At 47.2% G+C, this 19,988-nt stretch overlaps 2 protein-coding genes across 10 annotated transcripts in view; both read left to right on the forward strand.

The window, feature by feature from the left end:
• The window catches only part of IKZF4 (IKAROS family zinc finger 4), a 31,880-nt gene extending 25,943 nt beyond the window's left edge, over positions 1–5,937 (forward strand). For all 9 annotated transcript variants that reach the window (XM_008003592.3, XM_008003593.3, XM_037996964.2 and 6 more), the window contains 3 exons: positions 124–273; positions 750–881; positions 2,098–5,937. In XM_008003592.3, coding sequence (XP_008001783.1) covers positions 124–273; positions 750–881; positions 2,098–2,858 — 1,043 coding nt within the window. In that variant the 3' untranslated portion in view covers positions 2,859–5,937. The remainder of the gene's footprint in view (positions 1–123; positions 274–749; positions 882–2,097) is intronic.
• A 3,724-nt stretch (positions 5,938–9,661) lies between these two features.
• Positions 9,662–11,950, forward strand: RPS26 (ribosomal protein S26). Its single transcript, XM_037996963.2, has 4 exons — positions 9,662–9,974; positions 10,225–10,402; positions 11,131–11,261; positions 11,847–11,950. Exons 1-4 carry the CDS (start codon positions 9,972–9,974, stop codon positions 11,880–11,882), a joined length of 348 nt encoding a protein of 115 aa, XP_037852891.1. The 5' UTR covers positions 9,662–9,971; the 3' UTR covers positions 11,883–11,950.
• The last annotated feature ends 8,038 nt before the right edge of the window (positions 11,951–19,988 follow it).

Below are 19,988 nucleotides of genomic sequence, written 5' to 3' on the forward strand. Positions count from 1 at the left end.
GAAGAACTCAATTTAGCAACATCCTTTCCTCCCCATGCCAGTGTATACTTGCTCTTGGCTGAATCTGCAGAGCCAGGGCACAGCGAGAAGTAGCTCTGATGCCATCTTTCCGCTCTCCTCCAGTCTCCTCTCCCACAGTGGGTAAGCCCTACAAGTGTAACTACTGTGGCCGGAGCTACAAACAGCAGAGTACCCTGGAGGAGCACAAGGAGCGGTGCCATAACTACCTACAGAGTCTCAGCACTGAAGCCCAAGCTTTGGCTGGCCAACCAGGTAGAGCTGTTGATGTACTACTGGGGAGTTAAAAGGGGATGGTGAGAGGGAGTGCTGGACAAGGGTGACTCCAGTATCTCCCGCACTGAGGGATGAAGTCTGTGGAACAGGGGATGCTTATCCCAGTAAATCTGCCTAATACCCCATTCTAGGTACCCCAGTTGGTGCAGAGCCTTGTCTGTGGTGGGTGCTTTAGGGAGATCGAGAGGTAGGGGAAGTTTGGGTCTATATCCTTGGCCTAATGGGAGAGAGAGAACACAAGAAGTAACCAAGGGCCAGATATGTATGATTGTCCCCAAATGATCTGAAATGTTGCTGGAGTGAGCTTTAGGTAGGGTAAACAGAGCCCAGTTTCCCAGGCATCTGGTATGACCTTCCTTGGTTACTGACCTGCTGGTTTTCTCCAGAGAAAGGCTGTGGGGCCAATGCCACCCCTACTCAACTGCTACTACTTGTCCTCAACTCCTTCCCACTAGGTGATGAAATACGTGACCTGGAGATGGTGCCAGACTCCATGCTGCACTCATCCTCTGAACGGCCAACTTTCATTGATCGTCTGGCCAACAGCCTCACCAAACGCAAGCGTTCCACACCCCAGAAGTTTGTAGGTAAGAGTCCAGTTGGAAAGAGGTATCAGCTTTAAGCCACAGCTCAAATAAATCTGAGCTGTGTGGTCTGGAGATTTGGTTTAGGGAAAGAAAGCAGTCTGGTGGGCCGGGCGCGGTGGCTCACACCTGTAATCTCAGCACTCTGGGAGGCCGAGGCTGGCAGATCACGAGGTCAGGAGATTGAGACCATCCTGGTTAACATGGTGCAACCCTGTCTCTACTAAAAATACAAAAAATTAGCCGGGCGTGGTGGCAGGCGCCTGTAGTCCCAGCTACTCGGGAGGCTGAGGCAGGAGAATGGTGTGGACCCAGGTGGTGGAGCTTGCAGTGAGCCAAGATCGTGCCACTGCACTCCAGCCTGGGCGACAAAGCGAGACTCCGTCTCAAAAAAAAAAAAGGAAAGAAAGCAGTCTGGTGGCCTCTGTTACTCAAAATCTATCCTCAGGACAGGAGGAAAGTAAAGAGGGAGGATGTACTCAAAGAGAGTGGAGAAGGGTTGGCACTGAAGACTTGTGGTGGTTTTAAGGCACAGGGTTGAGGGATCGGGCTGTCTCAGTTTTTTTTTTGAGACGGAGTCTTGCTCTGTCGCCCAAGCTAGAGTGCAGTGGCACGATCTCAGCTCGCTGCAACCTCCGCCTCCTGGGTTCATGCCATTCTCCTGCCTCAGCCTCCCGAGTAGCTGGGACTACAGGCGCCTGCCACCATGCCCAGCAAATTTGTTTTTGCATTTTTAGTAGAGACAGGGTTTCACCGTGTTAGCCAGGATGGTCTCAATCTCCTGACCTTGTGATCCACCCACCTCAGCCTCCCAAAGTACTGGGATTACAGGCGTGAGCCACCGCACCCAGCCCAGGCTGTCTCAGTTTTTAAGAATAACAAGAACTTCAGTCTGTGTGGGCCCTTAGAGAGTCAGAGAGAGGAAATAAGTATGTGGTTCCCCCTATCCCCAGCATTAGTCATTAGCTCTCTAAGGACCTGGAGCTTTATGGAGAGTAAGAAAATGAAGTATTACAAATCAGTGGCCTGGGACTGAGTCCTTCTCTAAGATTACAGCCTAGAGTCAGGGAGCAGTCCCCCAAAGGACCTGACCCTGGGAAAGTAAATGCAGTATAGTAAATAATGTTACACCCAGACCTGCAGGTAAGAAAACAAAGAATCCTGAGGAGAGTGTAGGAATTCTCCAAACCCAGCCCTGCTGAGTTCCTCTTCTCCACAGGCGAAAAGCAGATGCGCTTCAGCCTCTCAGACCTCCCCTATGATGTGAACTCGGGTGGCTATGAAAAGGATGTGGAGTTGGTGGCACACCACAGCCTGGAGCCTGGCTTTGGAAGTTCCCTGGCCTTTGTGGGTGCAGAGCATCTGCGTCCCCTCCGCCTTCCACCCACCAATTGCATCTCAGAACTCACGCCTGTCATCAGCTCTGTCTACACCCAGATGCAGCCCCTCCCTGGTCGACTGGAGCTTCCAGGATCCCGAGAAGCAGGTGAGGGACCTGAGGACCTGGCTGATGGAGGTCCCCTCCTCTACCGGGCCCGAGGCCCCCTGACTGACCCTGGGGCATCCCCCAGCAATGGCTGCCAGGACTCCACAGACACAGAAAGCAACCACGAAGATCGGGTTGCAGGGGTGGTATCCCTCCCTCAGGGTCCCCCACCCCAGCCACCTCCCACCATTGTGGTGGGCCGGCACAGTCCTGCCTACGCCAAAGAGGACCCCAAGCCACAGGAGGGATTATTGCGGGGCACCCCAGGCCCCTCCAAGGAAGTGCTTCGGGTGGTGGGCGAGAGTGGTGAGCCTGTGAAGGCCTTCAAGTGTGAGCACTGCCGTATCCTCTTCCTGGACCACGTCATGTTCACTATCCACATGGGCTGCCATGGCTTCAGAGACCCTTTTGAGTGCAACATCTGTGGTTATCACAGCCAGGACCGGTACGAATTCTCTTCCCACATTGTCCGGGGGGAGCATAAGGTGGGCTAGCAACCTCTCCCTCTCCCCCCAGTCTACCACTCCACGGCCCTGCCTACAGGCATCGATCCCTGTCCCCACCATTTCCCAAGGAGTTTTGCTTTGTAGCCCTCACTACTGGCTACCTGACCTCACGCCTGACCCTGACCCCTCCTCACCTATTCTCCTCCTCTATCCTGACCGATTTAAGCATTGTGATGAAACAGGTCTTTTGCTTATGTTTTTCCTTTTTCTCTTCTCTCATCCCAGCATACTGAGTTATTTATTAATTAGTTGATTTATTTTTGCCTTTTTTTTTTTTTTTTAACTTATATCAGTCACTTGCCACTCCCCCACCCTCCCGTCCACAGCTCCTTTCCACTTTAGGTCAATTTTTCTCTCTTAGATCTTCCAGCAGCCCGAGGCGTAGGAAGCTCCTCTTAGTACTAAGAGACTTCAAGCTTCTTGCTTTAAGTCCTCACCCTTTACATTATCTAATTCTTCAGTTTTGATGCTGATTTACCTCCCCCCAGCCCTACCTTAGCTCTGTGGCATTATATCTCCTCTCTGGGACTCTTCAACCTGGTACTCCATACCTCTTGTGCCCTCTCACTTTAGGCAGCTTGCACTATTCTTGAATGAATGAAGAATTATTTCCTCACTTGGAAGTAGGAGGGGCTGAAGAAATTCTCCCCAGGCACTGTGGGACTGAGGGTCCTCTTGATGTTCCCCTAGTAATATGAGTTCTCAAAGCCTACATTCAGGATCTCCCTCTAGGATGTGACATATCTGGTCCCTCTCCTTGAACTACCCCTCCACACGCTCTAGTCCCTTCAACCTACCGGTCTATTCAGTGGTGGCTTTTCTCTCCTTGGAGTGCCCCAATTTTATATTCTCAGGGGCCAAGGCTAGGTCTATAACCCTCTGTCTCTGACACATTGGGAGCCTCAGGTGCCTAATTGGGAACCAGGGCATGGGAAAGGGGTGGGTCAAAATTCTTCTCTTTCTCCTCCACCTCTCAAACTTCTTCACTATAGTGACCTTCCTAGGCTCTCAGGGGCTCCTTCAGTCCCCATCCTATGAGAAACTAGTGGGTTGCTGCCTGATGACAAGGGGTTATCTCAGCCCCTCAGTCATGCTGCCTTCTGCTGCTCCCTCCCAGCAGGGTTCACCCTCTCATTCCCAGGCTCCTGGGCCCTGTTCTTAGGATCAGTGGCAGGGAGAAACGGGTATCTCTTTTCTCTCTTCTAATTTTCAGTATAACCAAAAATTATCCCAGCATGAGCATGGGCATGTACCCTTCACCCCATTCCACCCTTGTTCCAGCAAGACTGGGATGGGTACAACTGAAATGGGGTCATCCTTTACTACCCCCTTCTACACTCAGCTCCCAAACACAGGGTAGGAGAGGGTACTCCTGGCTACTGCAGAGACCCCTGGCTATTTGAGTAACCAAGGATTAGTGAGAAGGGGCAGAAGGAGATACAACTCCACTGCAAGTGGAGGTCTCTTTCTACAAGAGTTTTCTGCCCGAGGCCACAGCCATCCCACTCTCTGCTTCCTTGAGATTCAAACCAAAGGCTGTTTTTCTATGTTTAAAGAAAAAAAAAAGTAAAAACCAAACACAACACCTCACAAGTTGTAACTCTTGGTCCTTCTCTCCTTTTCTCTTCCCTTCCTTCCCCTTCCATCTTTCTTTCCACATGTCCTTTCCTTATTGGCTCTTTTACCTCTTACTTTTCTCACTCCCTATCAGGGATATTTTTTGGGGGATGGTAAAGGGTGGGCTAAGGAACAGATCCTGGGATTAGGGCCTTAAGGGCTCTGAGAGGAGTCTACCTTACCTTCTTATGGGAAGGGAGACCCTAAAAAACTTTCTCCTCTTTGTCCTCCTTTTTCTCCCCCACTCTGAGATTTCCGCAAGAGAACCAGATTGGCAGGGAGAAGCATTGTGGGGTGATTGTTGACAATGTAGCAATAAATAGATGCTGCCAAGGGCAGAGAATGGGGAGGTTAGCTCAGAGCAGAGTGGTCTCTAGAGAAAGGAAGAATCCTCAACGGCACCCTCGGGTGCTAGCTCCGTTTTAGAATGTCAGCAGAGCTGAGATTAATATCTGGGCTTTTCCTGAACTATTCTGGTTATTGAGCCTTTCCTGTTAGACCTACCCCCTCCCCCCTCTTCTGTGTCTGCTGTGTATTTGGTGACATTTCATAAGGACTAGTCCCTTCTGGGGTATCAGAGCCTTAGGGTGCCCTCATCCCCTTCCCCAGTCAACTGTGGCACCTGTAACCTCCCGGAACATGAAGGACTATGCTCTGAGGCTATACTCTGTGCCCATGAGAGCAGAGACTGGAAGGGCAAGACCAGGTGCTAAGGAGGGGAGAGGGGGCATCCTGTCTCTCTCCAGACCATCACTGCACTTTAACCAGGGTCTTAGGTACAAAATCCTACTTTTCAGAGCCTTCCAGCTCTGGAACCTCAAACATCCTCATGCTCTCTCCCAGCTCCTTTTGCATAAAAAAAAAGTAAAGAAAAAGAAAAAAAAAATACACACACACTGAAACCCACATGGAGAAAAGAGGTGTTTCCTTTTATATTGCTATTCAAAATCAATACCACAAACAAAAAAATTTCTAAGTAGACACTTTTCCAGACCTTTGTTTTTTTGTGTCAGTGTCCAAGCTGCAGATAGGATTTTGTAATACTTCTGGCAGCTTCTTTCCTTGTGTACATAATATATATATATAAATATATATATTTTTAATCAGAAGTTATGAAGAACAAAAAGAAAAAATAAACACAGAAGCAAGTGCAATACCACCTCTCTTCTCCCTTACTCTTAGGGTTTCCTTTGTAGCCTATGTTTGGTGTCTCTTTTGACCTTTACCCCTTCACCTCCTCCTCTCTTCTTCTGATTTCCCCTCCCCCACTTTTTTAAAGAGTTTTTCTCCTTTCTCAAGGGGAGTTAAACTAGCTTTTGAGACTTATTGCAAAGCATTTTGTATATGTAATATATTGTAAGTAAATATTTGTGTAATGGAGATATACTACTGTAAGTTTTGTACTGTACTGGCTGAAAGTCTGTTATAAATAAACATGAGTAATTTAACACCTCTGGTTGTTGTTGCAGACTTCCTTTGCCTTGATTTTCTACTAAGAGGGAGGGGTCCTCCTTGCAGTATGTTATACCAACTACTGAACAGTTTAGGAGGTGAACAAACACGAAGAATTTTCAGCCTAGACTGGGAAATGGAGGAGATTTTCCTACCAGGAACGAGTGCCTTCAGGATAGGAGAGAAAGTCTGACTTGCCTGTCTACCCAAAGTAGAAATTTTTTCTTTTTTTTTTTTTTTGAGACAGAATCTGGCTCTGTCGCCCAGGCTGGAGTGCAGTGGCCGGATCTCAGCTCACTGCAAGCTCCGCCTCCCGGGTTTAAGCCATTCTCCTGCCTCAGCCTCCGGAGTAGCTGGGACTACAGGCGCCCACCACCTCGCCCGGCTAGTTTTTTGTACTTTTTAGTAGAGACGAGGTTTCACCATGTTAGCCAGGATGGTCTCCATCTCCTGACTTCATGATCCGCCTGTCTCGGCCTCCCAAAGTGCTGGGATTACAGGCTTTTGCCACCGTGCCCGGCCCCCAAAGTAGAAATTAATCAAACATTTGTTGAGTACCTACTGTGCACAAAACACATTCTATGCCCAGGGTAAAATAATGTGAATGATGCTAATCATAGGGTCTACCACTGCTTGAGCATCTCATAAATGCTAAGTACTCATTGAATTGTAGAAACACCTACAAAAGGATGATCACAATTATTGGTGAAAAAATAAATGCCCAAGAGAGAATAAATACCTTGTCCAAAACTCATCAGCCAGTAAGTGACAGAACCAGAATTTGAACCCAGGGGTGTGTGACTCCAAAGCATGTGCTCATCCCTTTACACCAGGAAATGCAGCCAGTGAAACCCCTAAGCTAGAAAAATCCAAAGTAGGAACATCAATTTGTTTCTGTCTTAAATAGTAACTATTTTCTGTTCCCTTTACTCTGAACTTTTTTCTGTTCTCTTCCATCTACCTCATTGCTATTCCATATAGTAATGTCTGCCTTGTTTTCCATGAGATTACAGTGAAGTGAAAATTAGAGACAATCCTATCTAGAGTCTATTATTTTCCATGTCCCATTGAAACTGGCAAATTCAAAGTCAAAACAGACAGGAAAGCTGGGAGTGGTGGAGCACACCTGTCATTCCAGCTACTTGGGAGGATCACTTGAGCCTAGGAGTTTGAGAACAGCCTCAGCAACACTGGGCAACACCATCTCTACAAGAAATTTTAAAATTAGCTAGGCATGGTGGTACATGCCTGTAGTCCCAGCTACTCGGAAGGCTGAGACGGCAGGATCACTTCAGCCCAGGAGGTCGAGCCTGCACTGAAGTGTGATGACGCCACTGCAGCCTCCAGACCCATCTTAAAAAAGAAAAAAAAGGGCTGGGCACGGTGGCTCACGCCTGTAATCCTAGCACTCTGTGAGGCCAAGGCAGGCAGATCATGAGGTCAGGAGATCAAGACCATTTGGCCAACATGGTGAAATCCCATCTCTACTAAAATACAAAACATTAGCCGAGCATGGTGGCGCGTGCCTGTAGTGCCAGCTACTTGGGAGGCTGAGGCAGGAGAATCGCTTGAACCCAGGAGGCGGAGTTGCAGTGAACCGAGATCAAGCCACTGCACTCCAGCCTGGGCGACAGAGCAAGACTCCATCTCAAAAAAAAAAAAAAAAAAAAGGCTAGGCACAATGGCTCACACCTGTAATCCTGGCACTTTGGGAGGCCGAATCAGGTGGATATCCTGAGCTCAAGAGTTCGAGACCAGCCTGGGCAACACGGCAAAACCCTGTCTCTACTAAAAATACAAAAATTAGCTGGGGCCGGGTGCAGCAGCTCACACCTATAATCCCAGCACAATGGGATGTTGAGGCGGATGGATCATGAGGTCAAGAGATCGAGACCATCCTGGCCAACATGGTGAAACCCTCTCTCTACTAAAAATATAAAAATTAGCTGGGCATGGTGGTACACACCTGTAGTCCCACCTACTTGGGAGGCTGAGGCAGGAGAATCGCTTGAACCCAGGAGGCAGAGGTTGCTGTGAGCTGAGATGGCGCCACTGCACTCCAGCCTGGGTAAGAGAGCAAGAGTCTGTCTCAAAAAAAAAATAATAATAATAAGGAAAAAGAAAGTAAGAAAACAGATTTTAGCACCAAAAAGTGGGTTAAAGGTTAAAAGAAACCATGATGTATGATGGGTTGCTGGAGGGAAGGTGAATCTGGTGTGTTCAGACTCTAGAGTGAGTCATGAATGAACAGTGGTTTCCATCTGTACCATCTTGGGTCTCAATGCTAGGAGGCCCCCTTGCCACCCTAGTGTCTTCAGCTTTGGGACAACTGGGTGGTTGGCTGTCTGTGGACAGCCATTCCTACTCGGCCATTCCTACTCAAGGCTGAAGCTTTCTTTTTTTCTTTTTTTTTGAGACAGAGTTCCGCTCTGTTGCCCAGGCTGTAGCACAGTAGCCCAATCTCAGCTCACTGCAACTTCCGCCTCCCAGGTGCAAGCAATTCTCTTGTCTCAGTCTCCCGAGTAGCTGGGATTACAGGTGTGTGCCACCAGGCCTAATTTTTGTATTTTTAGTATAGATGGGATTTCACCATGTTGGCCAGGCTGGTCTCAAACTCCTGACCTCAGGTGATCTGCCCGCCTTGGCCTCCCAAAGTGTTGGGATTACAGGCGTGAGCCACTGCACCCAGCCTAAGGCTTAAGTCTTTCTGATGGCTCTCCAGAGGTAAATGGAGTTTATACACAAGAATCTTTCACTTAGGGGTCAGACTCACTAATCAGTGGTGAAATAACTTTCATGGTTTTTGATCAGCATTTATTAAAATAAAATAGAGAACAGAAAAATATAGAGAATAGAACATACCAGCACACCTATGACAAGGGTAAGTATCGTTTCATGAAGCTTGTGTTTCAGTTCTGCATGTGCATGTAATCATGTTTGTGTGTGTACCGGGTACCAGTGTAAAATGTATTCGTGCTGAAAAACGTTTAAGTCATTAGTCCAGGCTATTTCCTCCACCCACTTGTTAGGTGACATACAGCATAGTACAGCGGAGCCAGAATACCTACTGCACCTCAGTTCTTCAATCTTTTTTAAAAAATTTATTTATTTATTTTTGAGACAGAGTTTCGATCTTGTTACACAGGCTGGAGTGCAGAGGCTCACTGGAACCTCCGCCTCCCAGGTTCGATTCTCCTGTCTCAGCTTCCTGAGTACCTGGGATTACAGGTGCCCACCACCACGCCCGGCTAAATTCTTCAATTTTTAAAGTGAGGATAATAATAGTACCTGCCTACAGGCTTGCTCAAAGTTAAATGAGTTAATATTTATAAAGGCGCTTACCACAGTGCCAGGCACTGTGCCAACAGGGTCCAGAGATTAAAAAATGAACAAGAAATAGCCCCAGCCTCAATGCACTTCATTGTGGGGTTTTCTCCATATTGGAAGGAGGGATTCACAAAATGCTTGTTTCCTCTCAGGCCTTCCACTTCGTAATCCTACACCTACCTAGTAGCAGGATTGTCAGAGAAATGAGCCCAGGGCGTCACCCGGTGGCGCAGCGCCGCCTTCGGTCTAAGGACTTGGGGCCAGGGGCGCCTCTTGGCTTCGCACTACAATTCCCACCAAGCATCTCTCCCTCTCTGGCCTCTAATAAGGAGTGCGCCTTGTGGTCCAGCGTCGGGCAACTTCCACGCCTACCGTCGCGTAAACCGGAAAACCGCGTCGTCCAGCATCGCGTCCGGTGCGGCGCGGCGCAAGGCTTGCTGGGAGACACATAACCTCGATTTTCTTCCGCCAGCCGGCTAAATAGTCCCATGTGCACATTGTTCCACAGATAAATAAACACTAGGAACGCATTTTCACCCTAGATTTCAGCAGAAATATTGAATATAAGGGAATATTTGAGTAAACTGAGTTCCTGTTCTTGACGCCCGTCTCCTAAGGATTCTCCCGGTGTGCGCGTAGGGATCTCATGCTATATAAGAGGGCCCTGCCAAGCACCGTCTCCTCTTTTCGGTCCGTACGTCCAAAATGGTTAGTGCTGTTGCGTGGTGAGGATGGGGGTTCGGGTGCAGACTCTGGGATTGTGGGGATTTGAGAGCCTGGAGCACAGCTGAGGGGTGGACAGAGTGTACATTTGCTCTGGGGCTTGGCGGGATTTGCGGAGAAACAGGAGATCCGAGCGGAGCCTTTCTGTAGGCTCCCGGTGCGGCCTGTGGCCGGAAAGGGGCTGAGGCTGGGTAAGTTGCGCCGCCTTCCTAACAGGTTTTCCGTCCTGATGCAGACAAAGAAAAGAAGGAACAACGGTCGTGCCAAAAAGGGCCGCGGCCATGTGCAGCCTATTCGCTGCACTAACTGTGCCCGATGCGTGCCCAAGGACAAGGCCATTAAGAAATTCGTCATTCGAAACATAGTGGAGGCCGCAGCGGTCAGGGACATTTCTGAAGCAAGCGTCTTTGATGGTGAGTGGATCACCGGCTAAAACTGCTTGAGGATCCCAGTACCTTAAAAGCCTTCACCCAACCTCGCCCTTCTGCAGGCTCTGTTCGTTGGAGCCTCTCAGGCACTTTCCACGTATGTAAGGTTGTTGCTGGTAGAAAAGAATATTATGTGCTCATGTTTGTCGTTTTGATTCTTTTCTGGGCAGAAGGTTAGTTTTTGTGTTAGAGTGCACAGCCTTTACTCTGAGGTAAACGTTTGTCTGTTTCGGTTATGAGATTCCAAAAGCTAGAAACTTGGTAAATTTGACAATTCTTATACTGTGATTATTTGAGTACTTTGTGAAAATGTACAGGTAAGGAAGAATGTCTTCAACGTTTCGAGAATGGAGGCAGTCTAGTTTGGTGTGAAAGGATGATGTTTGGAGCCATAAGAACGTCGCTTTGTTTCTTTTCCTTAAGTTATTTTTATAGAAAGAGCGAGGTTCAGGGTAGGCATTAGGGTGGGTGTAGCTGTAGAAGGAACTGGATTATTGGTTTATTCCATCTAGAGTGTCAGTCTGGTCTTTGTAGTGTCAAGATGAACACATGTGCTCAGGTATTGGGCTGAACAGGTGCTTTGGGGGTGCTTTTATGTGCGGGACAGGCATTTAAATAGGTTTAGTTTTAATTGACGTAAACATGTAAGATCATGTAACAAAAAAGCAAGGTAGGTATATACTACTAGTATAACTCTATTTTCTGTTCCTTAGCCTATGTGCTTCCCAAGCTGTATGTGAAGCTGCATTACTGTGTGAGTTGTGCAATTCACAGCAAAGTAGTCAGGAATCGATCTCGTGAAGCCCGCAAGGACCGAACACCCCCTCCCCGATTTAGACCTGCGGTGAGTATTTTAAAAGAATGGAAGCCAGGGGAGTGTTGGTTTAAAAAATTTCATTCTGGCGGGTCACGGTGTCCTATGCTTGTAACCACACACTTTGGGAGGCCGGGGCAAGAGGATTGCTAGAAACCAACAGTTCAAGACCCCATGTTTCCAAAAAATATTTAGAAGGAAGCCAAGCATGATAGTGTGAACCTATAGTCCCGGCTGCTCGAGAGGCTGAGGCAGGAGGGTCACTTGAACCCAGGAGTTTGAGGTTGCAGTGAGCTACGATTATACCACTTGCACTCCAGCCAGGGCAAAAGTGAGACCTTATCTCTTAAATTAAAAAAAGTTGCATCCTGCTGTAGTGCAGGGGATATCAGATTAAGGTCTCTGCCTCAGGTTAAGCTGTAAGGCAGGTGAGACCCACACCTGAACATGCTTAGAGACACGGCAGAGTAGTGTTCTCCCTCCACCTCTACCAGCTTCCCATGCATTTGTAGCCTGAATACATTGTTAGTGAGAGGATGGTGATCAAGTTCTTTCGGGGAAGGGAATCTTGAATCCATGGGTTTTAATTTACTGTTTTGTTTCTTTGTCTTTCAGGGTGCTGCCCCACGTCCCCCACCAAAACCCATGTAAGGAGCTGAGTCCTTAAAGACTGAGACAGACTATTCTCTGGAGAAAAATAAAATGGAAATTGTACTTAATATCGCATGTTAAGTGTATCTGTGCCAGATAGGGTGGGGGTTTTGTGTGTGTTAGACCAGGTGTGATGTGACACGTACTACTTTGATGGGGAGGAAAGTTTATTTGAGGTTTTTTTTTTTTTTTGAGACAGAGTCTGTCGCCCAGGCTGAAGTGCAGTGGCGCGATCTCAGCTCACTGCAACCTCCGCCTCCTGGGTTCAAGTGATTCTCCTGTCTCAGCTTCCTGAGTAGCTGGGATTACAGGCGTCTGCCACCACGCCTGGCTAATCTTTGTATTTTTGGTAGAGACGATTTCGCCATGTTGGCCAGGCTGATCTTGAACTTCTGACCTCAGTTAATCCACCTGCCTTGGCCTCCCAAAGTGCTGGGATTATAGGCTTGAGCCAACCTCACCCAGCTATTTATGTAAATTTAAACCTTAAATTGTTTGTGATCATATCCTTGACCTCAATTTGCATAGCTATGTAAAATAAAGGGAGATTTATTTTGTGAATTTTAGATTTAACCCATCAAGTTTAAGTTGACATCCTAAAAATGGATAAACATTAGGAGAATGAGGAAAAGCTATTAGTTGAGTGAGGAGCACATTGGGAAGTGAGTTAAACTGAGGTGTTTATACCCCTGGGGGGGGGGCGAGTTGAATAATAGGTATATGACTTGGATAGCTTCAGAGCATAAAAGGATTAATGTCGAGATGCTCATCTTTCCTACCTTGGAAAAGACACTAAAGGTTTTTCTTTTCTTTTTTTTTTTTTTTTTTTCCGAGACAGAGTCTTGCTCTGTAGTCCAGGCTGGAGTGCAGTGGCCGGATCTCAGCTCACTGCAAACTCCGCCTCCCAGGTTTACGCCATTCTCCTGCCTCAGCCTCCCGAGTAGCTGGGACTACAGGCGCCCACCACCTCACCCGGCTAGTTTTTTGTATTTTTTAGTAGAGACGGGGTTCCACCGTGTTAGCCAGGATGGTCTCGATCTCCTGACCTCGTGATCCACCCATCTTGGCCTCCCAAAGTGCTGGATTTACAGGCGTGAGCCACCGCTCCCAGCCCTGTTTTTTTTAAGACGGTATTTTGCTCTGTCGCCCAGGCTGGAGTGCAGTGGTGCAATCTTGGCTCACTGCAAACTCCGCTTCCCAAGTTCACACCATTCTCCTACCTCGGCCTCCTGAATAGCTGGGACTGCAGGCACCTGCCACCACGCCTGGCTTATTTTTTGTGTTTTTAGTAGAGACGGGGTTTCACTGTGTTAGGATGGTCTCGATCTCCCTGTGATCTGCTCACCTTGGCCTCCCAAAGTGCTGAGATTACAGGCATGAGCCACCACACCCAGCCTACTAAAGGCATTCCTGGAAACATGAGACATCCTGGAAAGTATAGAGAAAGGCTCTACCTTATTTATTTTTTATTTTATTTTATTTTTTTGAGACGGAGTCTGTCACCCAGGCTAGAGTGCAGTGGCATGATCTCGGCTCACTGCAACTTCCACCTCCCTGGTTCAAGTGATTCTCCTGCCTCAGCCTCCTGAGTAGCTGCGATTACAGGCGCGCGTCACCAAGCCTGGCGAAGTTTTGTGTTTTTAGTAGAGATGGGGTTTCATCATGTTGGTCAGGCTGATCTTGAACTCCTGACCTCATGATCCACCCGCCTCGGCCTCCCAAAGTGCTGGGATTACAGGTGTGAGCCACCACGCCCAGCCACTACCTTATTTTTGTGTGACAATAGTTTTATTTGTTCTAGAATTCAGGAAAAAAATCTCTTTAGGAGTGAATTGTTGTTACTGACTTTGCCAGTGAAAGGTAACACCTATATAGCTTGGAGATTTTAGACATTTGGGTGTCACCTGCACCGTTCCCCCGTTTCAAGCAGTTTTGCCTCAACCTCCCAAACAGCTGGGATTACAAGCGTGCGCCAGCTAGTTTTTTGTTTGTTTGTTTGTTTGTTTGTTTGTTTTTGGTAGAGGTGGGGTTTCACTATGTTGGCCAAGCTGGTCTCAAACTCCTGACCTCAAATGATCCACCCGCCTCAGCTTCCCAAAGTGCTGGGATTATAGGTGTGAGCCACCGCGCCCAGCCTAAGAAAGGGGTAGAGTATTTCAGAATGTGCAGGTTGTCCTGTTAATTGGAATGCACTCCCCCACAGAAATCCCAGACAGGAAGCTGCTGACCTGACTTGACTCAATATACCAGTGTATGTACTGAAATAGCTGTGGCAAATCCTGAGTCTGGAAGAGCACTGAATGTAGGCGATAATCTACATCCTTTAGGGAGGCTCAAGACATCAGTGTTCCTTCCTTTATACTGTAGTAACCTGATCACACCAAGGGTAAATAGGAAGTGATAGAAGAAAATTAGAGGTCCAAGGCAAAAATGGGTACTGAATCTGAGTGATCCCAAAGTCCAGCTTGCTCAACAGAACCAGATTCAAATAGTAAATCATGGTTGTGGGTGTACTTACAGAGCTGATCCAAGATTCCTCTTGAAGTGTCTAGAGGCACAGCCTGTCATGTGGGTCCTAACTACTATCTCTTCTATGAGTTTACAAACTCACAACATACTCTGCGTTCTAAGTGCAGTGTATGTTGTTTGATTCTGTCTCTGGAGTCTACTTTCAAGAACCTAGCTGGTAAGAATTGACTTAGTTTTTCATCTTGATAATCCCAAACTTTGTTGTTTTTGAGGCGGAGTCTCTGTTACCCAGGCTGGAGTGCAGTGGCCCAATCTTGCTCACTGCAACCTCCGCCTCCCAGGTTCAAGTGATTCTCCTGCCTCAGCCTCCCGAGTAGCTGGGATTACAGGCGCCCGCCACCACACCCGGCTAATTTTTGTATTTTTAGGAGAGATGTGTTTTCACCATGTTGGCCAGGCTGGTCTTGAACTCCTGATCTCAAGGGATCAGCCCGCCTCAGACTCCCAAAGTGCTGGGATTATAGGCGTGAGCCACCACGCCTGACCAGGAATCTGCATTTTAATAGTGTCCCAAGTGATTCTGATGCAACTGGTCTGCGGACTATAGTGCAGAGCGGATGGTGAAAGGAATGTTGAGTTTGGAGGATTTTATTGATGATGAATCCTGGGTTCCAGAAAGCTGTGAAAACGTTTCAGAAGATGGGTAACAGTGCAAATGGGGTCAGAAAGGGCTGCATGAGAACCAGAATCTGAGAGATGTGGAATGAGCTGGAAGCCTGGGCTTCTGGTGGTGACTGTGCATGAACAGGTGCAGCTGAGCCCTGGTGAACATCATGCTCACAAGCCAAGTGTGCAGTGTGACCTGGAGTCCCAACTCACTATCTGCAGGTCCAGGGACCCTGACTTCACAGCTGCCTCCCAAGGCTATTTTCCTAACCTCTCTACTCTCTTAGATCAGTGTTGCACTCATCGTTTCTGAAATATGATAATGTGTGGGAAAGCAGCAAGGTGAGATAGGCCCAGAAACATTGGGAGGGGTGCGGGGAGCACTAGGAAAGGAGATAGATTGGGGTGGGGAGGAGGAATACATTCTCCCTCCCACATCCCTGGACCCCAAAAAGAAGTTCTGAAGACACATCCTTTTTTCTAGTATAAGGCATTATTTACCCTGATCCAGGCACTCTGAGTGAAAGGTGACTTCCGGACCAGGCGCCTTGGCTCACGGCTGTAATCCCAACACTTTGGGAGGCCGAGGCAGGTATGTCATCTGAGGTCAGGAGTTTGTGACTAGCCTGACCAACACGGGGAAAACCCATCTCTACTAAAAAATAAAAAATTAACTGGGCATGGTGGCTCGTGCCTATAATCCCAGCTACTTGGGAGGCTGAGGCAGAAGAATAGCTTGAAGCCGGGAGCAGAGGTTGCAGTGAGCCGAGATCGTGCCACTGCACTCCAGCCTGGCAAGAAAGAAGTGCGAAATTCTTTCTCAAAAAAAAAAAAAAAAAGAAAATTAGGTGACTTCCTCAGGCTACAGTTAAAGATGATGTCATGGGTAGGAAGCCAGGCCTCACTGATGTTAGTACCTCGGGATGACCATAGAGGGCAGTATCGTGCAGGAGTTAAGAGCCCAGCTTCAGCGTCTGACAGACCTGAGTTTGAATCCTTCCTTTGCTCTTTGGTAGCTTTGTGTGTAGCTTTGGGTAAGTTACTCTATCTAAACCTCCAAAAATTCATTTAAAAACATTTCACAAGAGCATTTTGAGAACTACATGAAATAATCTATGCAAAGGACTTTGCAAAGAGCCTGCCAGAGAATGCAACATTACAAATGGCAGTGGTTACTATTTTTGGCCCAGTCTTACTCTTTGTAAGTCTTAAAAAAAACAATGGTTTTTTGCAGATTTATTGAGGATAATTGAAGTACAATACATTGTAGGTATTTAAAGTGTACAATTTGAAAAGTTTTTTGATTGTTTTTTTGAGACAGACTTTCGCTCTGTCACCCAGGCTGGAGTGCAATGGCGCAATCTCGGCTCACTGCAACCTCCACTTCCCGAGTTCAAACAATTATACTGCCTCAGCCTCCCAAGTAGCTGGGATTGCAGTCATGTGCCACCACGCCCACTAATTTTTATATTTTTAGGAGAGATGTGGTTTCACCATATTGTCTAGGCTGGTCTTGGACTCCTGACCCCATGATCTGCCTGTCTCCGCCTTCCAAAGTGCAGGGATTACAGGCATGAGTCACTGTGCCTGGCCAAAAAGTTTTGACATATGTGTATACCCATGAAACCATCACCATACTCAAGATAATTAGCATATAGATCACCGCAGAAGTTGTCTCTTGCTCCTTTGTAATCTCACCATCCTGCCACTCCCAGCACTGTCCCCAGGCAACTATTGACCTACTTTCTGCAACTATAGATTAGTTTGCATTTCTAGAATTGTAGAATTGTACGTAAATGGAATCCTACAGTGTATATGTGTGTATACTAAAAACATATAAATTAGCCAGGCATGGTGGCAGGCGCCCGTAATCCCAGCTACTCTGGAGGCTGAGGCAGGAGAATTGCCGGAACCTGGGAGGTGGAGGTTGCAGTGAGCCCAGATCGCACCACTGCACTCCAGCCTGGGTGACAGTAAGACTCAAAAAAAAAAAAAAAACCATTGCTACAAACATTTGTGTACAAAGTCTGTGTGGACATATGCTTTCTTTTCTCTTGTGTAAATATAGTCATGTGTCCTCAAGCACAGGGATATGTTCTGAGAAATTCATCCTTAGGCAATTTTGTCATATGAACATCTTTGTACTTACACAAACCTAGATGGTATAGCCTACTACACACCAAGGCCATATGGTAGAGTCTACTACTCCCAGGCTACAAACCTGTGCAGCATGCTACTGTACTCAACACTGTAGTCAACTGTAACATAATGGTATTTGTGTATCTAACCATATCTAAACATAGAAAAGAAAAGATACAGTAGGCCAGGTACAGTGGCTCATGCCGGTAATCCCAACACTTTGGGAGGCTGAGGCGGCTGATTACTTGAGACCAGGAGTTTAAGACCAGCCTGGCCAACATGGTGAAACCCCGTCTCTACTAAAATTACAGAAATTAGCCAGGCGTGGTGGCAGGTATCTGCAGTCCCAGCTACTGGTGAGGCTGAGGCAGGAGAATCGCTTTAACCCTGGAGGCGAAGGTTGTAGTGAGCCAAGATCGCGCCATTGCACTCCAGCCTGGGCAACAAAGCGAGACTCCATCTTGAGAAAAAAAAAGAAAAGAAAGAAAGAAAGAGAGAAAGAGAGAAAAGGAGAAAACGAGGGAACGAACAGTAAAAATATGGCATAAAAGATTAAAAATGGGCTGGGCATGGTGGCTCATGCCTGTAATCCCAGCACTTTGGGAGGCTGAGGTGGGTGGATCACGAGGTCAGAAGTTCAAGACCGGCCTGGCCAACATGGTGAAATCCCGTCTCTACTAAAAATACAAAAAATTAGCCAGGTGTGGTGGCGAGCGCCTGTAATCCCAGCTACTCGGGAGGCTGAGGCAGAGAACTGCTTGAACCCGGGAGGCGAAAGTTGCACTGAGCCGAGATCACGCTGCTACACTCCAGCTTGGGCAACAGAGCGAGATTCTGTCTCAAAAAATATAAATAAATAAATAAATGGGGCCAGGCGCGGTGGCTCACGCCTGTAATCCCAACACTTTGGGAGGCCAAGGCAGGTAGATCACCTGCAGTTAGGTGTTCAAGACCAGCCTGGCCAAACTGGCAAAACCCTATTTCTACTAAAAATACAAAAAAATAGCTAGGCATAGTGGCAGGGAGCTGTAATCCCAGCTACTCCACAGGCTGGGGCAGGAGAATCACTTGAACCCAGGAGGTGGAGGTTGCAGTGAGCCAAGATCACACCACTGCACTCCAGCCTGGGCAACGGAGTGAGATCTGTCTCCAAAAAAACCAGATTAAAAATGGTGCACCTGTATGGGTGCTTACCATAAATGGAGTTTGCCAGACTGCATGCTGCTCTGGGTGTGTCAGGGAGCAGTGAGTGAATGTGAAGGCCTAGGGCATTATTGTATACTATCATTGACTTTATAAAGACTCTAAGGCTACATTAAATTTATTTATTTATTTATTTGTTTTATTTTTTATTTTTGAGACAGAGTCTTGCTCTGTTACCCAGGCTGGAGTGCAGTGGCGCGATCTCGGCTCGCTGCAACCTCCATCTCCTGGGTTCAAGCGATTCTCCTGCCTCAGCCTCCTGAGTAGCTGGGATTACAGGCATGTGCAACCATTCCCAGCTAATTTTTGTATTTTTAGTAGAGATGGGGTTTCACCATGTTGGTCAGGCTGGTCTCAAATTCCTGACCTCGTGATCCACCCACCTTGGCCTCCCAAAGTGCTGAGATTACAGGCATGAGCCACCGTGCCCAGCAAATTTATTTTAAATATTTTTTCTTCAATAATAAATTAACCTTAGCTTACTGTAACTTTTTTTTTTTTTCTTCTCCCAAAGACAGGGTCTTACTCTTGTCACCCACGCTGGAGTGCAGTGGCACAATCATGGGTCATTGCAGCCTCCACCTCCCAGACTCAATGGATCTTTCTGCCTTAGCCTCCTGAGTGACTAGGACTACAGGCATGCTCCATCATGCCTGGCTAATTTTTCTTTTCTTTTCTCTCTTTCTTTTCTTTTTTTTGTTTGGTTTTGTTTTGTAGACACGAGATCTTACTCAACTAGCAGGGAAGGCTTGTCTTGAACTTCTGGGCTCAAGCAATCCTCCCACCTCGGCCTCTCAAAGTGCTGGGATTACAGGCACAAGCCACTGCCTCTGGCACCAGGTTACTGTAATTCTTTTACTTTATAAACTGATTAACTGTTTTATCTTTTTTACTCTTTTGTAATAACACTTAGTTTAAAACACAAACACATTGTACAGCTATACAAAAATATTTATTTCTTTATATCTTTATTCTGTAAGCTTTTTTCTATTTTAAAAACTCTTGATCTTTTTACTTAAAATTTTTTTTGGCCGGGTGCAGTGGCTCACGCCTGTAATCCCAGCACTTTGGGAGGCCAAGGCAGGCAGATCATGAGGTCAAGAGATCGAGACCATCCTGGCCAACATGGTGAAACCCCATCTCTATAAAAATACAAAAATTAGCTGGGCGTGGTGGTACGTGCCTGAAGTCCCAGCTACTCAGGAGGCTGGGGTTGAACCCGGGAGGCGGAGGTTGCAGTGAGTCGAGATCCTGCCTCTGCACTCCAGCCTGGCGACAGAGCAAGACTTTGTCTCAAAAAAAAAAAAAAAAAAAAAAAAAATATTAAAAGGTAAGACATGGGCCGGGCGCAGTGTCTCAGATCTGTCATCCCAGCACTTTGGGAGACCAAGGTGGGTGGATTGCTTGAGGCCAGAAGTTCGAGAGCAGCCTGGGACACATGGTGAAACCCCATGTCTACTAAAATACAAAAAAATAGCCAGACATGGTGGCACACATCTGTCATCCCAGCTACTCGGGAGGCTGAAGCACAATAATCACTAGAACCTGGGAGGCAGAGGTTCCAGTGAGCCGAGATGGCACAACTGCACTCCAGCCTGGGTGACAAAATGAAACTCTGTCTCAAAAAAT

The sequence above is a fragment of the Chlorocebus sabaeus genome, chromosome 11 (assembly GCF_047675955.1).
Source record: "Chlorocebus sabaeus isolate Y175 chromosome 11, mChlSab1.0.hap1, whole genome shotgun sequence".
NCBI lineage: Eukaryota > Metazoa > Chordata > Mammalia > Primates > Cercopithecidae > Chlorocebus > Chlorocebus sabaeus.